This window comes from Trachypithecus francoisi, unplaced genomic scaffold, assembly GCF_009764315.1.
Source record: "Trachypithecus francoisi isolate TF-2019V2 unplaced genomic scaffold, Tfra_2.0 Contig00025, whole genome shotgun sequence".
NCBI classification, from domain to species: domain Eukaryota; kingdom Metazoa; phylum Chordata; class Mammalia; order Primates; family Cercopithecidae; genus Trachypithecus; species Trachypithecus francoisi.
Window position 1 is genome coordinate 733,607 of NW_022680462.1, and position 26,619 is coordinate 760,225.

The 26,619-nt window shown below is 43.2% G+C and overlaps 1 protein-coding gene across 21 annotated transcripts in view; it reads right to left on the minus strand.

The window, feature by feature from the left end:
* CREM (cAMP responsive element modulator) overlaps positions 1–26,619 on the minus strand; it is a 94,780-nt gene that overhangs the window by 58,870 nt on the left and 9,291 nt on the right. For 12 of the 21 annotated variants that reach the window (XM_033203379.1, XM_033186513.1, XM_033185654.1 and 9 more), the window contains exons 2-3: positions 24,573–24,670; positions 5,377–5,500 (exon numbers count right to left, since the gene is read on the minus strand). The exons of 4 other annotated variants lie outside the window; for them this stretch is intronic. Coding sequence is in view for 14 of the 17 variants with exons in the window: in XM_033186513.1 (XP_033042404.1) it covers positions 5,377–5,500; positions 24,573–24,616 (168 nt within the window). In the remaining 3 variants the exon portion in view is untranslated. The remainder of the gene's footprint in view (positions 1–5,376; positions 5,501–24,572; positions 24,671–26,619) is intronic. 5 more of the 21 variants (XM_033177654.1, XM_033204134.1, XM_033188004.1 and 2 more) reach the window with 2 other exon arrangements.

Genomic DNA, 26,619 nt, shown 5'->3' on the forward strand with positions numbered 1-26,619 from the left:
GTTAGTCACTTTTGGCAAACATCATAGGGTTCACAGAGTTCAGCTTGATTAGGAGAGTATAATCTCTGAACAACATTCCCTAGTGGCTTTCTCTGCCTCCCTAGCGTCTCCTTGTTTCCAAAAATACAGAGGTCCTTGGAGAGGTTAAGTGTTATATGAGAACTAATTCTCTGGAGGCAGTATGCCGACCTTGACAATCTCCAGAGTTTCCTTCCCCCCCGTGACTCCTGTGATGTTGCTCCTTTCATCTTTCCCTTCTATCTTTGCTGAAACCTTGAGAAGTGGTCATTTATAAAGAAGAGTTACTTAGCTTTCAGAGTCAAGGCCTCCAGGCTTCATCAGCAGCTATGGGGAATTATACTTCAGAAAGTCAGTTTTAAGGTACATCCTTTCCACTGGCTCCATCTGAATGACCTCACCCACCTAGGTCTTCATGGCAGTGTTACCAATTCCCAAGAGTCTGGGAACAAGAAAAGTTCAAGGTGTCCACTCTGCTGTCTTCAGAGTAGATCATACATTTGTGAAATGAATATGGATTGCATATTAATTATACTTAACTAGGTATAATGACATTTTGTTATATAAGAAAATGTCCATAATGTTTTAAGAGTTGTATACCCAGAAGTAGGAGTAAAATGACATGATGTCTGAGATCTGCTGAGCAGCTTAAAATACTTCAGAGACAAGAAGAAAAAAAGAAGATAGATGAGGCAAGTGCTACAAAATCTTTTTTTTTTTTTTTTTTTCTGAGACAAGGTCTCACTATGTTGTCAGGCTGGAGTACAGTGGTTATTCATAGGCCTGATCACAGTGCACTACAGCCTTGAGCTCCTGGGCTCAAGCAATCAACTGGTCTGTTTCCCAAGTAGCTGGGACTACAAGGGCATGCCACCACACCTGGCAAAAATTTTTTTTATATTAATTTATTTTTTATTATAGAGACAGGATCTCAAGCTGGTCTTGAACTCCTGGGCTCAGGCAATCCTCTTGCCTCAGCCTCCCAAAGTGCTGGGATTACAGGCATAAGCCACCATGCCTGGCCTAGCAAAATCTTAATAATTACTAACTTTATATATACATGGAATCATTCTTCTACTTTTCTGTATGTTTGAAGTCTTTCACAACAAAAGAAGTTTTAACTTCCCATTACCTATTTAAAAACCATATTATTTCCAGAGGATGTAAGTGTCACTACTTTAAAACTACTTGTATTATACATACAATATTTTTGCTTTTCACCATTTTGATTTCTGGAAAAGATTTCCTCCTGGCCAGGTTATTTAAAATGGACTCTCCAATTTATTATCAAAGATTTTACCAGAATCCAGTGGGTCTAGTTCTATATATCAACACACGTACTTAATAAATACCAGCTTCCATTAAAAATAAATCAGCATAAAAATAATTTAGACAAGAAGAAAGCCAAGAAAACATTTAACCTCCAGTTATCAGGATTTGTTAATGGCAACTCGTGCTTCCAACTTTTTGACATTACCACCACCGTGATTTTGTTTTCGAACAGAAGAGAAAGGCTCCATTTATTACTACAAAGTTATAAAATAGAAAAGCAAAACTCCAGTCTCCCTTGGTGTACCTGCACCTCACCTCAATCTATCAGCAGAACAGGGGCCTGACAGCCAAGACCAAGCTCAACAGTTGCTAGGTCTCTGATGATTTTCAGAGTATATTCTTGATTAGCAGAAGCTCTGGAAAGCCCAGAGCAGTCAAAACAACTAGTATCAAATGACATTAGATGCAGAGAATCAAACCCACTGAATGTTCTGCTCACGCCTTTTGTTCCCACACTGTTTACTGATAATCTGATAACATAAACAAGGAAAGTGAGTGTCAGAAATTCCTCTTTATACACAACTAAATTTAAATCTAAAACATATGGAAATTTACAATCCTTAAATTTGAAGAAAAATGAGTCAAGCAGCAAGTAAATATAAAGCCATCAGAAATTCAGAAGAGTCACTTTTGGCATTACATCATAGGGTTAATAGAGTTCAGCTTGATTTCCTACTCCTTATAAGATATATGACATCGTACGATAGTAATAATACTCATAAACAAACAGCTGCTGGTGTCACAAGAACTTAAATGAGTAATTATGTTCAGAAAATTCTGACTGCTAAGAATTGTCTTCTAATTCTTCAAAAAATCATGATCCATGCATGGTATGGAGAATAATTCTTAATCAAAATAATCCATGAGTCAGCATACAGATTACTTCTTAATCTCGTTATATCTCTAACATGTGAAAGACAAAAACCATAGTTTACTGTTGGATCAAATACTTCAAACAGGCCGGGTGCAGTGGCTCACGCCTGTAATCCCAGCACTTCAGGAGGTCAAAGCAGGTGGATCACTTGAGGTCAGGAGTTCAAAACCAGCCTGGCCAACATGGCATAACCCTGTCTCTACTAAAAACACAAAAATCAGTCAGACATGGTGGCACATGCCTGTAATCCCAGCTACTCGGGAGGCTGAGGCATAATAATTGCTGGAACCCAGGAGGTGGAGGTTGCAGTGAGCAGAGGTTACAGTGAGCTGAGACTGCACCACTGCATTCCAGCCTGGGCGACAGAGTGAGACTCCGTCTCAAAAACAAAACAAAACAAAAACAACAAAAAATACTTCTAACAACAGAAAATAGAAAAACAGCAAAACTCCATGAATTTACTATCCAGATTTAATAACTATCAATATTTATTAGCATACAACATTATTTGAGATTTTTTAAAGAAGCATTACAAACATAAACACAGGCTTTTTCTAGTTCCTTGATTCTGCCTTCTCACAAGTTTCTATAATCTTCCATTTTATTCAAAACATTCCCAAATTTCCCACATCCCAGTTCTCATCCTTTTGTCTCACAAACCCATCTTTCTCTTACTTCAAGACAAGTTTCTTAAAAGACACTATACTTCCAATTTTCACTTCCCCTCCTCTTACTTATTCTCTAAGCTAGTTTCTGTCCACTGGACTCCTATTCAATTCCAAGCCCTCAGAAACCCAAGGCTACTTTTCAGACTCCACATTACTTAACCTGTTGGTAACTTTTCTTTTTTTTTTTTTTTTTTTGTGAGACAGAGTCTCACTCTGTCACCCAGGCTGGAGTGGAGTGGCTCCATGTTGGCTCACTGCAACCTCGGCCTCCTGAGTTCAAGAGACTCTCGTGCCTCAGCCTCCCGAGTAGCTGGGACTACAGGCATGTGCCACCATATCCACCTAGTTTTGTATTTTTAGTAGAGACAGAGTTTTTTCATGTTGGCCAGGCTGGTCTCGGACTCCTGGCCTCAAGCGATCCACCTGCCTCGGCCTCCCAAAGTACTGGGATTACAGATATGAGCCACTGCACCCAGCCACCTGTTGGCAATTTCTGAGTGAGGCTCACAGATGTGGCTGTCACCCAGCCTGAAGGTCCTCAGAATTGCAAATTACCATATTTAGATAATGGGAATCTACTCCTGGGACTTCAGCCCCAGAATTCTGGGGCAAAAGGCATCTGTAGAACTTAGTGACCCAGGACCCACCTAGAGGGAAGTAGAAGGAATAAAATGTATTTTCAGGCTGGGTACAAGAAGCTCACGCCTATAATTCCAGAACTTTGGGAAGCTGAGGTGCAAGGACAGCTTCTGCAAAGGAGTCTGAGACCAGCCTGGGCAATATAGTGAGAACTTGTCTCTACTGAAAAAAAAAAAGTGCTTTCAACTACAACTTCAGCAAAGGGAGATTACTGACCAGAAATCACAGCTCTAAAAATTCTGGAAAATCCCAACACCATGAAAAAAAGTATATGCTTTCTATTAGATTCACACAGACAAAAACACTAAAGGAGCTACAGCAAAATGTTAACAATGATTAAATCTCTGGATGTTAAGATTATGGATAGTTTTCATATTCTTCATTTTAGTAATATTTATTTTCTACAATGAACATGCATTTTTTTTTTAAACAAGGGTGGGTGCATGTGTGAGGGTGTGTGTGTGTGTTTGTGTGTTTAAGCAAAAGGCCTGGCCTACAAGCCTGTCTTTCAGTGTAACAAAAGGTGTTGCTAGGGAGATACAGCTCTACAGAACATCGCAGAAAACCTCCAGGGAACGAGTGGGTGTTGGCAGCTTTAAAGAGGAAAGAAAAGTAGGCTGGGTACATGGGAAAGGAGAGCTCTCACACCAGTCTGGCCTAATATAAACCAAGAAGTGTCTGGTGTTTCCCCCGCACCTTCCAGTCAGCCACCAGGTCCTTTTTATTCTCCCTTTAACATACCGAAGGTCTCACCACTGCTCTGTACCTCACGCTACCTTGATTCTACCAGGCATCCTGATGGTGTCTTCACTTCCGACTCACTGACTTCCAATTCCACCTCCACATGGCTACTAGTGTCTAAACTGAAACTATGGTGGGCACCTAAAAATATTTCAGGACGATTTAGAGTACAGTGTACTCTAAACCCTGAAATGTATACAGTCCTCTGCTTACCTTCACCAGCTGGACTGCCCAGCCCAGACACCTGGCTCCAGTTAAACTCAATACCCACAGTTTCCTGAACATCCCATGCCCTGGCTTTGTGCCTCTGTGCACACTCTTCACTCTGCCTAGAATATGCTTCCTCACCTTATCAACCTGGCAGACTCCTACTCATTCTTTGTGTCTAGCTCAAAGGAGATCTGTAAAGCACTCCTAGTCAGCTGGCTGCTCCCTCTTCTGTAGGCCTTATTCATTTTCTACATAGTCTTTTACAGCACTTCTTACCCTACTGGAGGTATTGCTAAAATATGTCTACCCTACCAAACCATGAGATATTTAAGGCCCGAAACTACATATCCACATGCATCTGGAATAATTAGACACAGCAGACATTCAATAAATATTTGATGAACTAACAAATGTGTTATAGTTATCTCAGAAATAAATTTTCGGATCTGGAAATAGGTACTGACTGATACTGGTGCTCTCTGAATGAAACCAATTTAGAGTTCGAGACCTAACTAAAAAGAAAGTAATGATCAAGACAAATACATACTGGGCAAATGGTAAGATTTCTGTCATCTTAACAGCTAAGGACATCAGAACTGTATTGATTTCGAATTAGCAACCCTCTCAAATCATACTTTGAGGATTACGTATTCCAGAAGGGTTTTTGTTTTTCCGTCCATAGTGGTGGTGGCAGTGGAGATGGGGCACTGCTGAATGTCTGTTAAAATGCAAGGCTAGTCACAATATGTATCTTTTCTTCACAATCAAATCAGCAAGAATGGCTGATAACCAAGGAACATGGAAAATTTAAGATCAATGGCAAGAAAACAGAATCTGCACCTAATTATCATTTCCATGTATTTTGACTTTCAACGGTGCCTGCCTATTGCCTACCTGAGCTAAAGCAGGGATTGAATTTTGGCCAGTCTGAGTCTGCAAATGAGCAGACTTGCTCTCTGTCAAAGAAGCTGTTATACTTCCATCATGCTGGGATTCAACTGTTTCCATGGTCATTTGTCTGAAAAGACAATAAAAAGGAAGACAAATTAAGGCCCTATCTTAAGTATTTGGAAATACAGGTTGAACATCCCTCATCCAAAAATCCAAAATCTGAAATGCTCCAAAATCTGAAACTTTCTGAGCATTTACATGATGCCACAAATGGAAAATTCCACATGTGACCTCATGCTATGGCTCAAAACTTTGTATCTTGTACAAAAATCATTAAAAATATTGTATAAAATTACCTTCGGACTATAAGGTGTATATGAAACATAAATGAATCTCGTGTCTAGACCTGGCTCTCATCCCCAAGGTAACTCACATGTATACGCAAATATCCTAAATCCAAAAAAAATCCAAATTCTAAAACAATTCTGGTCCCAAGCATTTCAGATAAGGGATACTCAACCTGTACTGTTTTTACCTAGCTTTCTAATAACCATTTCTGACATCCAATTGTACTATCTGGTTTTTTTTTTTTTTTTTCGAGAAACAGGTTCAATAGTAGAGTCCTAACTCTCTCAGCTTTTCTTTTCTGCTCACTGAATATGAACATTACCAAGGGAGCACTGCAAAACGTCTTGTGAGAACTACCTTATTTTAAAACTTAAAAAACTTACAATAAAGTCTTCCTGATTATTACTTTAACCCTGCTGTTTAGCATGAATGACTTTATGTTTCCTATTTTACATGAAAAGTATAAATATTCTATAATTCTCAAGGCCTAATAAACCTGTTTTATATTATGAGGTAGCATGAAGGAATTTCCCCATTGTCTAAATTAAATGTATAATAATATTAAAATGTGTCTTGCATTGTTATCACTAAGTCGTTTCTGATAAACAAACCCCAATTATTGAAAAAAGAGGACCTAATTTTTCCAGGAAAAAACTTCTCATGTGATTTGAAGTCTGTGTATGACTTCAGTTTAAGTTAACGATTTCTATATGGACTCTTTTTAGAAGGCAAACTATATTATAATAAATTTTATCCTGTTAAAGATAAAATATAAACAAAATAAAATTTAAATTTAAAAACTTATAGAAACTACTCCCTGTTGTTATACATCTTTTCAGCTGTCAATAATACAGTATGTTTTTTTTACCTTAGTCTAACTATACGTCCAAAATGTATATAGTCCACTTACATCTTTGAATTAAAACATCCAAGTTGTTTTTCCAGATTTAATTAGTTACCAGATCCTACAGATCCTTCATCTACTGTCTTTGACTTCATACCGACTTTTGCATTCCAGTAGCCATTAGCCAAATCCAATCCTTCCATGCTCAAACCTGTCTGCTATCGTCTATACTACAGTTATTTTAACACTTATAACTGACCAGGACAATTTAGAGCAATTATACCAAAATACAAACAGAGCCTACCATAGAAAAATGTCTTTCCCTATATACTGCCTAATCCTTTATCTCTTTTCTTAAAACTTCCCAGAGTGGCCTCTCCAATTCTAGGTAATTATAGGTCATCATCACACATAAAGTGTAACTCCTACTGTTCTACTTTTGGTTATGTGAGCAGTTTCCAAAGAAAATACCTCAAGACATTAGTTCTGCAGGTTCTAAAAAGGCATTATCTGGGGAAAAACGGTAGGGAAAGTGCTTTGTCAAAACGTTTTAAAGATTAAAAGGGTTTCTTTCCCACAGAATATCTCAAAAGCTTCAATCTGCTAGTGTGTCTTGAGAAGGGTGAAAGGCACAGGTCCAACAGACACCATTTTCTAAAAGCATCTGACCACCAAACAAACCCTTTTCCCACAAAGCATGCCCTAGCAGGAGTATTTTGGAAACCACATGGGAAATGTCTTGTGCTATTTTTTATGCCTTTGAAACATAAAACCTTTCTTAAGGTTCTGCAACAACTTGGGTCTCAACTCAAAAATTACATGCTGAAAGGCCTTCCCCAGTAAACTCTATTTCATTCTAGAAACATTCATTTAGCATCATCTACATGGCAGGCTCTGAAAATACAAAAGCAGGTAAGTTATGGCCCTTGCCCTGGAGGAATCCATTAACCATGTTGTTGGCTTCCTCAAATTATGGTCCTTGGACAACTCGCATCAGAATTAACGAAAAGTATTTGCCCTAAAAAATGCAGAAGCTTAGGCTCAACCCCAAACCTAGTTAATTAAACTTTCTTGAGAATTTAACTTCTTATATTCAAACAATTCCAATATGTACTAAAATTTGAGAAACACAGCTTATTGGCAGGTCAGTAATTCAAGTAAATCACAAGTACAGTAATTTCTTTTTCTTTTTCTTTTTTTTTTTTTGCGGTGGAGTTTCGCTCTGTCAACCCAGGCTGGAGTGCAGAGGCATGATCTCAGCTCACTGCAACCTCTGCCTTCCAGGTTCCAGCAGTTCTCTGGCCTCAGCCTCCCAAGTGTTTGGACAAACGGAGGCAAGATGGCGCAGTTCCTGGTTCTTCACTGTCAACTTTCCCGCTCCCGGGAAAGACACGTGTGGACTGCCCAGGCGCAACCCGACCTCCGACGGAGAGAAACCGGAACCCACCTAGCCACGCCTAGCGACCCGCCTCTGACCCGCCTATGTCCCGCCCACTGCCCTCCCACTCCCGGGCCCAGGACATAAAAGCTGCTTCCGGCTGGTGGGCGGAGCGAACTTCCTCGGCCCCTCCTCCTGTGCGGGACCCAGGAACCTCGCCCGAGAAGGCCAGAGCGACTTGGTCAGCCTCCACCACCGGAGACCGGTGAACCTCACTCCCTCCTGCGCATTGGCTTGTAAATAAAGTTGTTTTGCCTTGCCTACTTGCCTTTTCTCTGGCATTTGCTCTGGGGGTCACATTAAAGCAAATCAGCTGGTGCCAAAACCCGGGAGGAGACCCCTCCTCAGGGTCCCCCAAGGTCCGAGGAGCCACCTCCTTCCACCTCCCAGACAGACCAGGACCTGGACATCGCTTTCCCCACCTCCAAGTCTCCTAGGGGTGAGTACCTTTTGCCTCTCTCTCATATTCCTTGGCCAGAAGTCCTGCACAGGCCCAAGGCTTTTTTTTTCCGGTCACCAGGTGACCCAGGGAAGTTCCCAAAGGCAGAGACGTCTGCCCAAAAGAACTCCATTCTGTTCTGTGGGAGACCCGTCCAGGACGGAGACGTCCGCCTGGAGGTAATCTCCATTCCGGCTCCAGGAGCCTCTCACCGGTGTCTGGTGGCTCCAAAGGACGCTTTGTAGCCAGGTCGAGTTCCGTTTCCGTTTCCGCCTATTGGCGAGAGGAAGGCAATGGGAAACCCCCAATCCAAAATACCTAGAGACTCCCCTTTAGGGTGTCTTCTAAAAAACCTCAAAACTTTGCAATTAGAACAAGATCTCGGGCGAAAGCGACTGGTGTTCCTCTCCACTGTGGCGTGGCCACAATATAAATTAGACAATCAGTCTCAATGGCCGCCTGAGGGCACTCTAGACCGTAACATTTTAACCGACCTCAGTAGTTTTTGTCAACGCTTAGGCAAGTGGTCCGAAATTAATTATATACAAGGATTTTGGGCCTTGCGTTCTCATGCGCACCTGTGTAGCCAGTGTTCCTTGGCTCAAGTCATGTTGGCTAAGGACGCAGGCCTAACAAAGTTCGAAAAAGAGGAGTCATCTTTCCTGTCTGAGTTGCCTGAAGACCTTACTTCCCCTCCCTCCCTTCCACTCCTGCAGTATACCCCACCTCCCCCTCCCGCTTCGGCCCCACCTCCTCTTTCGGCTCCACCTCCCCCTCCGCTCTGGCGGTTGTTCCGCCTCCCTCCTCAGCCCCTCCCACCATTGTTGAGGCTACACTTCCCTCCGACCCCTGGGCACTTCCGCCTGGTCATCTTAGTTCGCCTATCTCTGCCCATACCCGCTCTAAACATTGCCTAACTGCCCCCACTCCTACTCCCACCCTATCCAACCCCCCCCACTGCGGTCTTAGCACCCTTGCGTGAGGTGGCCGGAGCAGAGGGCCTAGTTAGAGTTCATGTTCACTTCTCACTAGCAGATCTTTCGAAGATTGAAAAACACTTAGGAGATTTTTCTGCCAACCCTACAATTTATACCAAAGAATTTAGATACCTTTGCCAGGCCTACGATTTAACCTGGCATGATCTCCAGGTTATTCTTACCTCTACTCTAAACCCTGAGGAGCAAGAGTGCATCCTAGTGGCCGCCAGGCAGCATGCCAACCAATTACACTTAACAGACCCTGCGTTCCCACTAGGGGAACAAGCAGTCCCCTCTATAGACCAAGACTGGAACTATCAAGTAGGCCAGCCAGGCCGCTGAAGACGAGATATGATGACTCAATGTCTTCTGGCTGGTATGCAGGCGGCCTCAAATAAGGTAGTAAATTTCAATAAACTAAAAGAAATTATTCAAGGTCCAGATGAGAACCCGGCCACATTTTTAAACAGGCTAACTGAGGCTTTAATTCAATACACTCGGTTAGACCCAGCTTCCCCAGCCGGGGCCACTATTCTAGCATCATATTTTATTTCACAATCGGCCTCGGATATTCGGAAAAAACTCCAAAAGGCAGAGGATGGACCTCAAACTCCTATTCAAGACCTAGTCAAGTCGGCCTTCAAGGTCTATAATTCAAGGGAGGAAACGGCTGAGGCCCAACGACAGGCCCGCCTAAGGCAGAAGATACAGTTCCAGACTCAAGCCTTGGTTGCTGCTTTGCAGCCTAGCCGTAACCCAAAACCGGAGAGCAAAACCCCCAGAGGCTCAAAGACAATAAAAGGGGCTTGCTATAAATGCGGTAACCCAGGGCACTGGGCTAATAGATGTCCCCAGAGTCCCCAACCGTCTGAGCCAGTGCGACCGTGCTACAAGTGCGGAGTAGCTGGACACTGGGCTAAAAAGTGTCCTAACCCTCGTCTGCCAACAACTCCTTGTCCAGCATGCCATGAAGAAGGGCACTGGAATTCTGACTGCCCCACCCTGAAAACGGGCATGGCGCCTCAACGTGATGTCCCTTCTCAGGACCCTGGGAGCTCCTTCCAGCTCTTACATCTGAATGACGACTGAAGGTGCCGGGACTCGGGGACCCCCGTCACCCTCGCCAAGCCGCGGGTAACTCTCCTGGTAGCGGGTAAGACAATTAATTTTTAAATCGACAGCGGGGCTACCTACTCTGTTTTGCCATCTTTCGAAGGGCCTAGGCTTCCCTCCAATATTTCTGTTGTAGGAGTCAATGGCTCCCCGTCTAGCCCTCGAAAAACCCCACCCCTTAATTGCTGCCTGGCCAACAACTATTTTGCACACTCGTTCCTCATTGTCCCCTCGTGCCCCGCTCCCCTACTGGGCCGAGATGTTTTGAGTCAACTGAAGGCCTGTATCTCCATCCCTACTAGCGCCCCCCCACCCTACCCGCCATCTGCTTCTAGTATTGACTAACTCAAATGACTCCAACAATCCTACTAACCCTTTCCCCGATTTCCCCATTCCTATCGACCCCCAAGTGTGGGACACCTCCACTCCTGTCGTGGCGGACCATCATCCACCAATACTTATAAAACTTAAGAAACCCTCTCAGTTTCCAACCTGCCCACAGTTCTCTCTCTCTCCACAGTACTTACGAGGACTAAAACCAATCATTACTAGGTTACTCAGCCAACACATCCTCATCCCCATTCATTCTCCCTGTAACACTCCAATCCTACCTGTAAAGAAGGCAGATGGAACTTTTCGGTTAGTGCAGGATCTTCGTCTTATCAACGAAGCTGTTTGTCCCACCCATCCGGTAGTTCCCAACCCCTATACTCTTCTTTCTCTCATTCCACCTAATATAACACACTTTACTGTACTGGATCTAAAAGATGCATTTTTCACTATTCCCCTGCACCCAGATTGTCAGTTTCTTTTTGCTTTTACATGGCAAGACCCAGACACCCATACCTCCACCCAACTGACATGGACAGTGCTTCCCCAAGGGTTCCGAGACAGCCCCCGTTTCTTTGGGCAGGCCCTAGCAAAAGACTTAGCCTCCTGTCCTCTTACCAATAGTAAAATTCTCCAATACATAGATGACCTTTTACTCTGTAGTCCCACGGGACAGGACTCTCTTTTAGACACTGCGATCCTCCTTAATCATCTAGGATCCAAAGGTTACCGAATATCCAAACACAAAGCTCAACTCGCACAACAATGTGTCATATATTTAGGTACTGAGATCACTCCTACGACGCACTCACTTACTACAGACCGCTTAACTCTAATACAAAATCTTTCTCCTCCTCAAGACGCTAAGGAAATTCAATCCTTCCTAGGCCTAGTAGGATTTTTCAGACACTGGATTCCTAATTTCGGAATCTTGGCTAAGCCTCTATATGCAGCTGTCAAGGAGACTCCCCAAGGACCTTTGTCTAACCCAAAGTTAATCTATAAACATTTCACTCACCTGAAAAACTGCCTTCTCTCACATCCTACTCTCTCACTCCCAGACTTCCAACGCCCCTTCCAGCTTTTCACAGATGAAAGACAAAAAGTTGCAGTGGGTCTTTTAGCCCAATCTATAGGCGCCACCTACCGCCCCATGGCATATCTATCTAAACAATTAGACCCCACCGTACAAGGGTGGCAGCCCTGTCTTCAGGCCCTAGCAGCAGCAGCCTGTCTAACCCAAGAAGCAAAGAAACTCATTAGGGGTGGTAACCTAACAGTCTTCTCTACTCACCGCCTTCAAGATCTTATTGCCCACAGAAGTATTAGCCATCTAACCCCGTCCAGACTCCAACTCTTTCACCTCTTATTCATAGAAGACTCCGCCATTGCCCTAGGAGTCTGTTCCTCTCTGAATCCAGCAACCCTACTTCCTGACCCTCTCAAGCAACCTAGTACTGAACACTCCCTGTCCAGAACTTTTAGAGGCCCAACCACCTAGTCACTTGCATTTACATGACCAGCCATTGGAAGGCTCACAGTTAACCCTATTTGTAGATGGCCGTTCTTTTATAAATTCTCTAGGAAACAGACAGGCAGGATACGCAGTAGTTACATCTTCTGCTATCCTAGAAGCTAAGCCTTTACCACAAGGAACAACAACACAGCAGGCAGAACTTATGGCACTAACCAGGGCTCTCCTCCTATCCAGAGGAAAAACGGTAAACATATACACAGACTCCAAGTATGCCTTCTTGATTGCACACACCCACTCGGTAATCTGGAAAGAGAGAGGGTTCCTAACCACCAGTGGTACCCCTATAGTCAACAAAAAACAGATACTCAAACTGCTAGACGCTTTATCAGCGCCTTCCAGAGCAGCCATCATACACTGTAAAGGTCATCAGACTCCATCTAACTCGGTGGCGGCTGGCAATAACTTTGCCGACACCACTGCCAAGTCGGCAGCCGGATTCTCCACTCCCACCCTTCCCTCTATTTGTTTTCTCTCTCCTCAATATACCCCTACTTATACCCAAGAGGAAAAGACCAAACTATTACAAGATTCAACAGCCAAACTAGCCGCAGACAATTGGATTTACCTCAATAATAAATTAGTTATTCCTGAAACTCAACTCCACACCATTCTAAAAGACATACATAATTCCCTACACATAGGACCCAAAGCTTTATATAACCTCCTAAGCCCCCTCATTCACTGCCCCACACTCATGAAACACCTAATTATAATCAACCGACAGTGTTCCACATGTCTCAAGTCAAACCCTCAAGGCGCATTGTGCAACCCCCATCCGAGCCATCAACTCAGAGGGCACCAACCAGGCGAAGATTGGCAAATTGACTTTACCCACATGCCAAGGCATAAAAAATTCAAATATCTCTTAACCCTCGTTGATACTTTTTCAGGATGGATAGAAACCTATCCTACTACAGGAGAAACCGCCAATATAGTTGCCTCCATACTCACTGAACACATTATTCCTAGGTTTGGCCTCCCGCTCACTCTTCAGTCTGACAACAGCCCAGCATTCATCTCCAAGGTAGTCCAACAGGTGGCAGCCCTCCTACACATCACCTGGAAACTCCACATCCCTTATAGACCTCAGTCTTCTGGTAAAGTAGAGAAGGCCAACGGGCTCATTAAGCAGCAACTCACCAAACTCTCCCTCGAGACTCGACAATCGTAGGTAACTCTCCTTCCCCTGGCCCTAACCCGGCTGCAAGCAGCCCCACGGAGTCCAACAGGCCTCAGTCCATTTGAATTAGTTTACGGCCGGCCCCTCACCCTCCAGCAGTTACCCACCCTTTCTTCCCCGCTGGCAACTTATCTCCCATAACTCACCCTCTTGAGACAACTCCTGAGACAACATGCAGAACTAGCACACCCCTCTCCAACAGACACCTATAGCCCACATCTTTCTCTCAGCCCAGGAGTCCAAGTATACTTAAAAGATATCCAAGTCAAAGATCTTCAGCCTAGGTGGAAAGGCCCCTATACTGTCCTCCTATCCACATACACAGCAGCCAAACTTCTAGGACACACGCACTGGGTCCATATATCACAATTTAAAAAGGCCCCCACAGAAGACAATCAGTGGACATCTACTAGACTTACCCCTACCCGTCTCAAATTCACCAAACTCTCTCAACCACCACACGTTCCCTGACCCCTTGCGCTTATCCCGATTTCTCGCCATACTCTATATAAACATAACAGAATTCCAATATCTTACCTCAGATCCCTACTTGCCTCCAGATAATAGCCCATCACAGTGGTTCTCCCACTTACCTTTATAGAACATCTTCAGTGACAAGGTGTACCCTGTGATTACACTGAAGATGAAGTACTATTTCATACTTATATTACTATCTTTTTCTTGCATTTCAATCTCTATTACTAACCCAACTTTCATATGGAGATTCTCTATAGTTGAAACTTGGTCACACAAAAATAAACAGCACTCACAGCTACAAGGCACTGCTGACTGCCCCCCTTCAGGCTGCCAATCCCATCTTACTATAAATTTCACCCTATCGTGTTGCAGTGCGGCCGGAGCTAAGGCTCTCTGCTTCCTGCACGATCAGACACATTACAATTGTAAGACTTACTGGAAACAAAAGAACCTAGGATGCCCTTATATTTATTGTAAGATCCATTATGCAACCTTGAGACAGACGAAACCCACTGCTCTCTTCACCATTGCGAATCAACGAACCCCCCTTCAATACCAATTAAATATCAAAGACCCATGGGACCCCTGATGGGCAGACGGAGTCAAAGGTGGACTCTACACAGGCTACACAATCCTTAGTTCATATCCCATGGCTACTCTCCTGATAAAAAGAACACTTGTCCAGCAAAAATCCCTTCCTCAAAACATACAAGCCCTACAGAATTTAACCTTAGCCATACAAGCACAAGAACAGGCCTTACAAGATCAATTACACTCCTCCAATAAGGACCCCTTCTCATGGTTAAAACTAGTCTGTCAAGGGTTAAACCTAACATGGGCAGCCAACCTAACAAATCTCTCCCACTGTTTCCTCTGTGCGGCCCTTGAAAGAGCCCCCTTAGTGGCAGTCCCCTTACCTACTGCTTTCAGGGCTAAAACTAACTCCATAGGCACCTCCCAAAAACCGTTCTTACTCCAAGTCCCACTATACCAAAGCCCAGAAAGTCCAATCCTTCCTTTCTGCTACTCTACCCCAAACACCTCCTGGTGTAACTATACCCAGCCACCCGCTAAGACCCACACGGCTCCCATCAGAGGTTATTTCTGGTGCAACAAAATCCTCTTCAAGGTCCTTAATCACACATCCATTGGTCAATCCCTTTGTGTCCCAGTGTCCCTAGTACCTAGTTTAACCTTATATAGCAAAGCAGAAGTAGCTGAACTCGTCATACAATTTAACCCTCCTCCTAATGATCTCCAAAAACGGGCTGTCTTCCTTCCCCTAGTCATCGGAGTCTCCCTGGCTGCCTCCTTAGTGGCGTCAGGGCTTGGAACTGGGGCACTTGCCCACTCGGTACAGTCTACCCAATCTCTAGCAGCTCAAATCCGAGAGGCCATAGAGGCTTCAGCTGAAAGCCTGGCCTCTCTGCAGCGTCAGATTACCTCAGTGGCCCAGGTAGCAGCACAAAATAGGCGGGCATTAGATTTACTTACTGCCGAATAAGGAGGAACATGTCTCTTCTTAGGAGAAGAATGCTGCTATTACGTAAACGAGTCAGGCCTAGTAGACACTAACATCCAAACCCTAAACAGGATTAAAGCAGAATTAAAAACCTACAATACCCCCTTCACCCCCGGACCACCGGTATGGCTGCTGCCCGTAATACAGCAGATGCTCCCGTTCCTAATTCCCATACTAATCCTGTTTTGTCTTATGTCTCGCTCCTGTTTTAATCAAATTTCTCTGAGCCAAAGTTCAAGAGATCACATGCGTCACCTTCAACCAGATGCTTCTTCATCCATACGTCCAAAAACCAACGGTAGACCCCAACCTCAACGACGTCCCTTAACAGCAGGAAGTAGCCAGACAGACCACGGCGCCCCTTATCACTATTATCAATAAAAGGTTGGACTGTTTGGACAAACGGAGGCAAGATGGCACAGTTCCGGGTTCTTCACCGTCAACTTTCCCGCGCCCGGGAAAGACACGGGTCGACTGCGGAGGGGCAACCCGACCTCCGACGGAGAGAAACCGGAACCCGCCTAGCCACGCCTATCGACCCGCCCCCGACCCACCTATGTCCCCCCCACTGCCCTCCCACTCCCAGGCCCAGGACATAAAAGCCGCTCCCAGCGGGCGCGCGGAGCGAACTTCCTCGGCCCCTCCTCCTGCGCGGGACCCAGGAACCTGGTCCGAGAACGCCGGTGCGAACTTCCTTGGCCCCTCCTCGTGCGCGGGACCCAGGAACCTCGTCCGAGAACGCCAGAGCGACTTCGTCGGCCTCCACCGCTGGAGACCGGTGAACCTCGCTCCCTCCTTCACATTGGCTTGTAAATAAAGTTTTTTTGCCTTGCCTACTTGCCTTTTCTCTGGCATTTGCTCTGGAGGTCGCATTAAAGCAAATCACCAAGTAGCTGGAATTACTGGCGTGCACCCCCGTACCCAGCTAATTTTTGTGTTTTTAGAAGAGACGGGGCTTCCCCATGTTGGCCAGGCTGGTCTTCCAACTCCTGACCTCAGGTGATCTGCCTGCCTTGGCCTCCCAAAGTGCTGGGATTACTAGGCATGAGCCACCGCAACTAGCTGTAATTTCTTGAATCATGTGATGTATGTGATCCATTAAATGCTCTGGAAAACATAAGAGAATGACTAAGTCCGCCAGAGGATGTGGTCATATGAGTTGTAGGTTGAGTAGGATTTCACCAGCTAGAAACAACAGGTCAACTATGAGAGGGAGGAAAGTACAGAGGATATTTGGGAAACAGAATAGCTGACTGGAGTAGAAAATCTTGGGAAGGGAAGGGGGATAATTAGATTTAATGGGAAAGAGACAGAGTAGGACTAGTACAAATAGGGCTGGAAGGGTTGCATGGAATTAAATTAGGAATAATCTCTCTCTTTTTTTTTTTTTTTGAGACTGAGTCTTGCTCTGTCACCCAGGCTGCAGTGCAGTGGCATGATCTGGACTCACTGCAACCTCCGCTTCCTGGGTTCAAGCGATTCTCCTGCCTCAGCCTCTCAAGTATCTGGGATTACAGGCACGCACCACCAGACCCGGCTAATTTTTTGTATTTTTAGTAGATACAGGGTTTCACCACGTTGGCCAGGCTGGTCTCCAACTCCTGGCCTCAAGTGATCAGCCCGCTTCAGCCTCCCAAAGTGCTAGGATTACAGGCGTGAGCCACCATGCCCCGTCTGAGTTACAACTCAATAACTGATATTTAAAATAACTATCCTGAGTCATCAAAAAAAGGCTAATTATGATCAGTATACTTTAAGGACAGAGGGGTACACACTGTGGAATCCAAGAAGTCTCCCATTTAAAAACAAAAAAAAGTTTTAATGATTAAGAAGATAAACTATTTGGGACTCAATTTTTGAGATATGATAAAAGACTATAAGCTATCAAACAGATTTCAAAGTGTTTTATACATGAAAATGTCTTGATACGTATCATCTCAAGAAATCATTTTAATTGGTCCATTTTTCTCTGGGGGCATTTCCCAGAGAGTTCAGTCCTTTGCCCTTTTCCTTTTGTCAACATTACAGAATTTTCCAATATGAATACTATGGCTTCTTCAATCCTGTATGCAGATGGCTCCCAAATCTGTATTTACACACACCTCCCTCCTACTGAGTATCTCAACCTGAGGTTTTCATGGACACCTGTCACTTCTCTTTTATCTCTTTAGTCAAGAGTATCATCGTCCATTCAGACTCCAAAGCTAGAATCGTGTGTCTCTATTATCAGTCAGAACCAGATCAACCACAAAAAGCAACCCCACAAAGCTAAACATCAGTCAGAATGCCATGAGGCCTTGAGCCTTAGGGAGAAAGGCAGAGATGGAAGGTCAGCAGCCACCCCAACTCCTCCTCCTTACCAGAATTTAGCACTGGGCACTGTTCGCTGTAACCTCCCATTGCCTCACTGGACAAAGTAGTTGAGCTGCTGTTCCACACAGTTGCTGCCAACCACTCTGAAGACAAAAATCACAGACAACGGGCCTCTTCCTAAGCCACAACTAAACTGCAATGCCCCTGTACCCGTGCCAGAATCATACTCAAATCACTGTCCAAGATATAAACTCCTTCCATATTTCATCTTCACTCTCATAACTAGTGCTTCCTTTCCCTCCATAATACAACCCCTCACTCCTGTTCTCCTTCCAAACCCCAGCAATGTGCTATCCGGAACTCCCCAAGCCTCGCAGCTGTCCTCTCAAGAAGGTGCTGCTCATCTTCCCACACCCAATCAAGGTCAGCATGTTGACTGGCCATCTGCTTTGTTCCCCACTGTTGCTTCCTACCTGCACCTCCTTTACTCCCCTGTAAAAATCCTTGTTCAACTGAGGCTCAAGGTCATCAGGATCCATAAGATAATCATTATCTACTGACCTTCAGGATGTAAACTGAAGACTCTGGCTCCTGATGTAAAAGTCTTCCTCTTCACCATTCTGTCTATGTTCAACACTCAAAAGAAGACCCATCCCTTAACCAGATGTCTGAGATTAATGACTTACTTTACGCCACTTCAGCCATCTACTGGAATGGTTGGCCACACCCTGGACATTGCCAATGTGCAAACTGGTCCAGCTCTGAAAAAATTAATTCCGACATTCCACTCTGCCTACAACATCCTATTCCCCCAGCTTAGCATCTCCCTTGACCACTCCCATCACACTTGTTATTCCAACACACTGAGATCTCCACACCACTTTCTCTCTGCCCATCCACTTCCCTCTTTCTTCACTTCCCACCCTATTCAGCTAGCATGGCTTCTCATTTTAATTATTGTTTCCCAGCCAGGCACAGTGGCTCACGTCTGTAATCCCAGCACTCTGGGAGGCCAAGGCGGGCAGATCACAAGGTCAAGAGTTCAAGACCAGCCTGGCCAACATGGTGAAACCCCGTCTCTACTAAAAATACAAAAATTAGCTGGGTGTGGTGGCAGGGGACTGTAATCCCAGCTACTTGGGAGGTGGAGGCAGGAGAATTGCTTGAACCTGGGAGGTGGAGGTTGCAGTAAGCCAAGATTATGCCACTGCTGTAAATTCTTAGTAAATACCAACCTTGTATAAAACCAACTCTTCATCTCCTCTATGCCTGCACCAAGGCAGATGAACAATATTGAATGAAATTATAAGACAGAATAAGCTATTAAGGCCAAGCACAGGGGCTCACGCCTGTAATCCCAACACTTTGATGGGGCCAAGGCAGAAGGATCACATGAGCCTAGGAGTTCGAGATCAGACTGGGCAACATAGTGAGACCCCGTCTCTACATAAAAAACAAAAAAATTAGCTGGGCATAGTGGTGGGCACCCGTAGTCCCAGCTACTCAGGAGGGTGAAGTGGAAGGATCACTTGAGCTCAGGAGGTCAAGACTGCAGTGCACCATAATCGTGCCACTGCACTCCAGCCTGGGTGACAGAGCAAGACCCCATCTCTAAAACCATAAAATAAATACAGCTATTAAATTCTTGGTTTTCAACCTCAAATGGGCGGCAAACTGATGGAGTTTGCCTACTTGGCTTACTACTCTCCCATTCTCCACAACTGTTTCGAATGTGCTCCCTCTTCTCAATCCCTGCGTTTCTATACTGACTGCACTCAATGAAAGCCCTTGCCTGCTGTCTCTAATTAGAACTCCATCAACTCCCCACACCAAATCAACAAAGCTATTGACATCTACACTCACCATGCTCCCTTGCCTCCTGTCTCCTCCCCACTCTTAAAATTCCTGTATCTGTTGTTTGGAGCCCATGCCCTTCAGGGGATTATACTATCAATTATTCTCTCCCCCTCTAACAGTTTTTTCCCGTAAAGACTTAAATGCATTCACGTCTCTCCCATCTCACAACTTACACACATAGCTACAAATCCACTGGATCAGAAATCTCTCGAGCGATTCCCTTGAACCTCTCTTCTCCTTCTCACTGCTAAACTACTTGAAAGAATTGCCAACACTATCTCCGTTACTTCACATCCCACATACTCCTAGACACTCCCCCAAGTTTACCGAGGTTTCTGCCTCTAAAACATCTCTAGAAATGGTAACTAATCTCTGTCACTAAATCCAATGTACATTTTAAGTCCTATCTTTTGTTTGATCCCTCAGCAGCATTCAAACTGTTGACAACATCTTCCTTCTTGAACACTGTCTCAGTGTACTGATACTACATTTTCCTCTTCCAATCCAATTCGCTGACAATTCCTCCACAAGCTCCTCTGACAATTCCTTCCCTTTCTCAATGTTAACCTTCAACGTTGCATGTCTTCGGGACTCTGCTTAGCTTTCTTGCCTCACTCTCAAATCTCTCCCTACTTCATGGGGTCTGTTTCTCTGGATTCAAGTGCCAGATTTAAGTCCATGACTCTAGGCCAGACGTCTCTTCTGAATTCCAAAATGCAATATCCAAATCCCTGTTTAACATCTCCAAACACATGGCCTGCAGGAACCTCAAAATCAATGGGTCCAGAACTAAACTCCTCTTTTTCCTCCACAAACTTTCTACCCTTCTGAGTTTCCTATCTCAGGAAATGGGACCCCACCATCCAACCAATTGTTCAAGCCAGAAACCCCTGAAACTCCATCATTCCACACTGCACCATCACCAGGTTTGATGATTCTACCTTCTAAAGAACAATTAAGTCTCCTTCTCTACATTTCCACAGCCACCACGCTATCTCCTGGCTCCAATCCATGCCAATAGTTATGTTTCTAAAACATGTATTTCTACTTAAAATATTTCTTTGTTTAAAACTCTTTAGTAGCTTCCTATTGACTACAGAATAAAATCCAAACTTCTAATTCTTATAACTATAACCATCATTTATTGAGAGTTTGCATGTGGTAAGTGACTGGTAGTTTTGATTAACAACTCTGTAAGATCACTATCATCAGTTCTTCCAGCCTGGGCAACAGAGTGAGACTGTCTCAAAAAATAAAAAAATAATTAGTTCTTCTTTTAGAAATAAGGAAAAGAAGACTCAGGGAGGTTAAGAATTTGATCTTACCACAAAGGTATTAAGTGGCATAGCCAGGTTTTGAACCAAGTTTTTTTTCCAAAGTCCATATACTCCATTACCAAACCACACTGCCATTCGATCTCTTTCACAATGTGACCCATTTTAGTTCTACAGCCTCATCTCCAGTCCCTCTACTCTTTCCAACACACTGCATGCCAGCCTCCTAATCAGACATTTTTTCAAGTACATATCTTACTCTCCCAGTTTTAATCTTTTACATCTAATCTTCCCTCTTCCTGAAATGCCCTTTATCCTTCTTTGTCCAACTGGCAAATTCTCACTAGTCTGTCAAGGTCTGGTTCAAGGACACCATCTTTCAAAGGCCTATTCTAATAGCCACGGGCAGAATCAGATATTCTTTTTTGAGTTCCTAAAGCATTTTACAAGTCTGTTATAAGATTTGTGTAGCATATAATACATGTATTCACACAACAGCATGAGCAACTCAGGGACAGGGATCCCATCTTATAGATTTCCATGCATTCCCAGTGCCTAGTACAGTATATGCTACATAAACCAATTATTCAATTATCCTGGAAGACTGTGCAACTGTCAGGTGTTATTATAATTACAAAAATAACGTTCAGAGAGACTAAGGGACTTTTACAGGGAACATAATAGGTAGCATGATGAGGGATGAAAAAGAGGTGTTGTGACTGTGACTCCAGGGTTCCTTCCATGGTCAGTGCCCTGTGTATTCCAGTTTGGACAACATTTTATGATGATGATGTGTTTTGGAGTATGCTGCAATTGTTGCAGTCTCACTCAGATATGCTTTCTCTTTCATAGCAAATGTATGGACTGTGATTTTATTCCATTTGTATTCTGTCAGAGTACCTTGCACGGTGTTCAGTTCATATCATTTAGTAAAAGTTTGATACTAAAATTATTTTTTTGAAGGTAAAAATCATCTACAAAAAAGTAAGGTTAACACTAGCAATTTAAACTAGATATGCTATTTCCAGCCAGTTTATTCCGCAGATTTATTTATTTATTTTTTTTTTTTTGAGACGGAGTCTCGCTCTGCCGCCCAGGCTGGAGTGCAGTGGCCGGGTCTCAGCTCACTGCAAGCTCCGCCTCCTGGGTTTACGCCATTCTCCTGCCTCAGCCTCCCAAGCAGCTGGGACTACAGGCGCCCGCCATGTCGCCCGGCTAGTTTTTTTGTATTTTTTAGTAGAGACGGGGTTTCACCATGTTAGCCAGGATGGTCTCGATCTCCTGACCTCGTGATCTGCCCGTCTCGGCCTCCCAAAGTGCTGGGATTACAGGCTTGAGCCACCGCGCCCGGCCTATTCCGCAGATTTATATCCAACTGCCCTCCAGTACAACCCCCTAAACCCACTAAAACCCAACTCCTACACAGGACTCAGTGCAGAAGATTCAACTAACAATTCAGTGCTCAACATGGGTCAAGCACTGTACCTGGCATTTTTCAAGCACTATCTCAGCAGAAATGCAGGACCCCAAACTCAGCTGTCAATGTCGCACATACAACATCTATAAATCAGCCACAGCTGCTCCAGATAGAATTTATAGAGTCCATTATCATCTTACATTATTCACTACATAATTTATAACTAAATATATTAAAATTGAAGAGATGTCTCTTAGAATATATTTCCCCAAATCTCACTTTCTATATTAGACATAGTTGTGATATTAAATAAACACAGTTGTACTAAAACTAATACTTTAATTAACTATGTAGTATTTTAATTTTAAACAATAATCCTTTTCAGAGCGAAAAGAACCAATTCACAATTATGAATTACAAAATATTTAAAAATAAAAACATGTAAGGATAAAACAAAACTAAAACAAACAAAAAAGTCTGCTAAGCACTATAAATTAACAACAAGTAAAATACTGGCAAATATTTGGTTCCACAATTCTAAAAAACAGGTAAAAATTTGCTAAAATGGTGGCTGGGCACGGAGGTTCATGCCTGTAATCCCAGCACTTTGGGAAGGCGAGGCAGGTGGATCACCTGAGGTCAGGAGTTTGAGACCAGCCCGGTCAATATGGTGAATCTCCATCTCTACTAATAATACAAAAACTAGCTGGGCGTGGTGGCCCGCGCCTATAATCCATTACTCAAGGGCTAAGGCACAAGAATCTCTTGAACCTGGGAGACAGAGGTCGCAGTGAGCCAAGATTATGCCACTGCAATCCAGCCTGGGCAACAGAGTGAAACTGTGTCTCAAACAAACAAACAAACAAACAGCTAAAATGGGGATATTTAAATTTACCAACAACTAATAATAGCAGGAACATTATTTTCTTTTGAAGTTAAACATTTCTTCTGAAATCTCCTTTATATTATTTTAGCAAACCTTTCTCTCCTTTGATAGAAAAGCAAATATTATCCCAACCTGTTTTGAATATACTGGGATCCAAATTAATAAAATATTAATATAACTATTGTTTTTTAAAAAATAGGACCCTCCATTAAAACACTTTTTTTCCTAAGAGACAGGATCTTGCTATGTTGCCCAGGCTGGTCTTCTTCTCTTTTCTTGCTTTCTTTTTTTTCCCCAGGCTGGTCTTTAACACCTGACCTCAAGCAGTTCTCCCACCTTGGCCTCCCAAAGTGCTGGGATTATAGGCTTGAGCCACTGCACCCAGTCTAAAAAAAAAATTTTTTTTAATAAAAAATTGTTTTAATACAAAATACAAAAAATTAGCCAGATATGGTGGCACCCTGTAATCCCAGCTACTCAGGTGGCTGAGGCAGCAGAATCCCTTGAACCTGGAAGGCAGAGGTTGCAGTGAGCCAAGATTGTGCCATTGCACTCCAGCCTGGGTAACAGAGTGAGACTCTGTCTCAAAAAAAAAGAAAAAAAAAAATTCTAGAATTTTAGTTGCATCCAATTTTCAAAGACAAATTACACTGCAGAGGAAGTGCATTACCCTTGAAAAAAATTTCACCTCTTCTAAAAACAGAATCCAATTGGAAAAGGAAGTTATTAAAGTTGTTTCTATTCTTTTAAATAACTTTAGAAAAAGTGGAAAATCAATTTTCTCTTCAGGGCTATATCCAACTGATGAAACAGAATGTCTCTGAAAGTAATCAAAAGAAAACTTGAAAAATTCTATTTGGATATTTGTAAAATGTTGGTAGAAACTTTCTTCTATTTTGTAAGGTTAAGTACAAGTATAGCCAAAAGGCCAGGAGGAAGAATAAAACCCTGAGGACTTTTCAAATTCTACAAATCCACTGAACTATCGACATCCTCACAAATGGTCTACTTTCTAACTGAAAAGATCAGTACTTAGCATACGTCAACTGACATACCCACATATCCCCTACAGCGCCTAGTATGGTACACAGTACATGGTACCTTAAGTGAACAACTGAATAATTTGAGTATATAATAGAATACGTGTACATACATATATGTATGTGTACATCTATATCCATTTACTCATCATGAACTTTAAGCTAAGTAGAATTTTCAAAAGAATAGAAAAACGTACATCTACCTACCTTAGATTTGTCTTAATATATTTTTTCCTTGCACATTTGCTCATTGTTAAGACATTTGTAATCAATGCTTTCCTCCTTTCCCGTGTTCTTTATTTATCCTGCAGTAAAATTATAATGTTGAATTGGGAGATCGTAACATTTCACTTCAAAAAACTCTCAAATTAAATTTTATTTAAATTAAAACCTCTAAAAACGAGGCCAGGAAGAACATTCTAATTTCTATAAAACTAAAAATACAAAACACCACCCCCCGCCCCGCAAAAAAAACTGAAAGACTAGAAAGCTAAAAACAGCCTTGTACTGTTTTTTGTCAATCTTATTTCTACTGTATTTTTCTTATCTTCCTAGGGAAAAAAAAATTGACAAAACTTAAAGGACACACTATTTTTCTGATTATTTGCTACTGAAGACAAAGCAGTGCTATCTAAATCATCTAATACACACTAAGTATAGCTCATGGGTATCAGCTCTATTTTTAAGAAGTAATGATCATTTAATAAACTTAATGAATTATTTCCTTATATTTCACTTCAATGCAACAAAATTTTCATTTACCTTAAATTCCAACTTGGGTTTTTATTCAAAAATTAAACTCCAAACAAAATACATTTATTCAAAATGTCCTTCTGATAGCTTTCAATCCATGAAAAAAACCTAGTTTAGACACAGTAGCAATTAAACTCTCTTTTTTTACTAATATCTTTAAAAAGATATATTTGACATGTGGAATGAAGTAAAACTGGCAAAAAAAAAAAAAAAAAAAAAGACAAAAGAACACTTGAGCCAGACACGGTGGCTCACACCTGTAATCCCAGCACTGTGGGAGGCTGAGGCAGCAGGTTTGCTTGAAGTCAGGAGTTTGAGACAAGCCTTGGCAACATAGTGAGAACTTGTCTCTACAAGAAAACTGACCAGGTATGGTGGCACAGGCCTGGACTCCCAGCTACTCAGGAGGCTGAGGTGGGAGAATCACTTGAGCACAAAGTTGAGGCTGCAATGGGCCATGTTTGCATCACTGTACTCCAGCCTAGGTGACGGAGCAAGACCATTCACAGACCTAAACTCTTTTGAGACAGTCTCAAAAAAAAAAAAAAAAAAAAAATCTGGGAGTCCTTAATTTATTTTAGAGCTGGAGAAAACAATCGTGCTCATCCCTAAGTAACCTCTAGGCGCCTCTGCCCGCAACAGCAGTGCTTAGACAGACACACTGCTTTCAGAGTCCCCTCCTAAGGGTTCCTCTAAATGATGGCATACAATCCTGGTCAAATTTGGAACTGTAGGCAGTAGGCAGGTTTATCAGACCTTACTAAGGGCACTAAGGCAATGGTTACTACTGCTACCATCTGCCCCCAGCATAGAGACAAGAGACAGTAGGGCATTTGAACAGGCTCCTCACAACAGGAACAAAAAGCAGAACTGATGCCATTCTGAGATTAAACCTTATTCTGTTATACTACACTAGCATTTTACATAGGGACATCTTATGCTCCTTAAAAGTTGTATAACCCATTAGATGCCACCCCCTCACACCAGATGCTGGGGCACTGCAGGAGACAGCTCTCCAGGAGCCTGCAATCTAAAAAGGGGGCAGATGTGTCAATAAAATAATAATAGCACTTGAACAATAATGGCAATCACAGCACTATATCATAGAAACAAATGCCAATTTCTGTATTTCACTTGGAAATATTTTATTTGCTGAATAACAAATTCTTGTGGTTCAAAACTTTAAAACTGGCCGGGCGCGGTGGCTCAAGCCTGTAATCCCAGCACTTTGGGAGGCCAAGACGGGCGGATCACGAGGTCAGGAGATCGAGACCATCCTGGCTAACCCGGTGAAACCCCGTCTCTACTAAAAATACAAAAACTAGCTGGGCGAGGTGGCGGGCGCCTGTAGTCCCAGCTACTCGGGAGGCTGAGGCAGGAGAATGGCGTAAACCCGGGAGGCGGAGCTTGCAGTGAGCTGAGATCTGGCCACTGCACTCCAGTCCGGGCGACAGAGCGAGACTCCGCCTCAAAAAAAAAAAAAAAAAAAAAAACTTTAAAA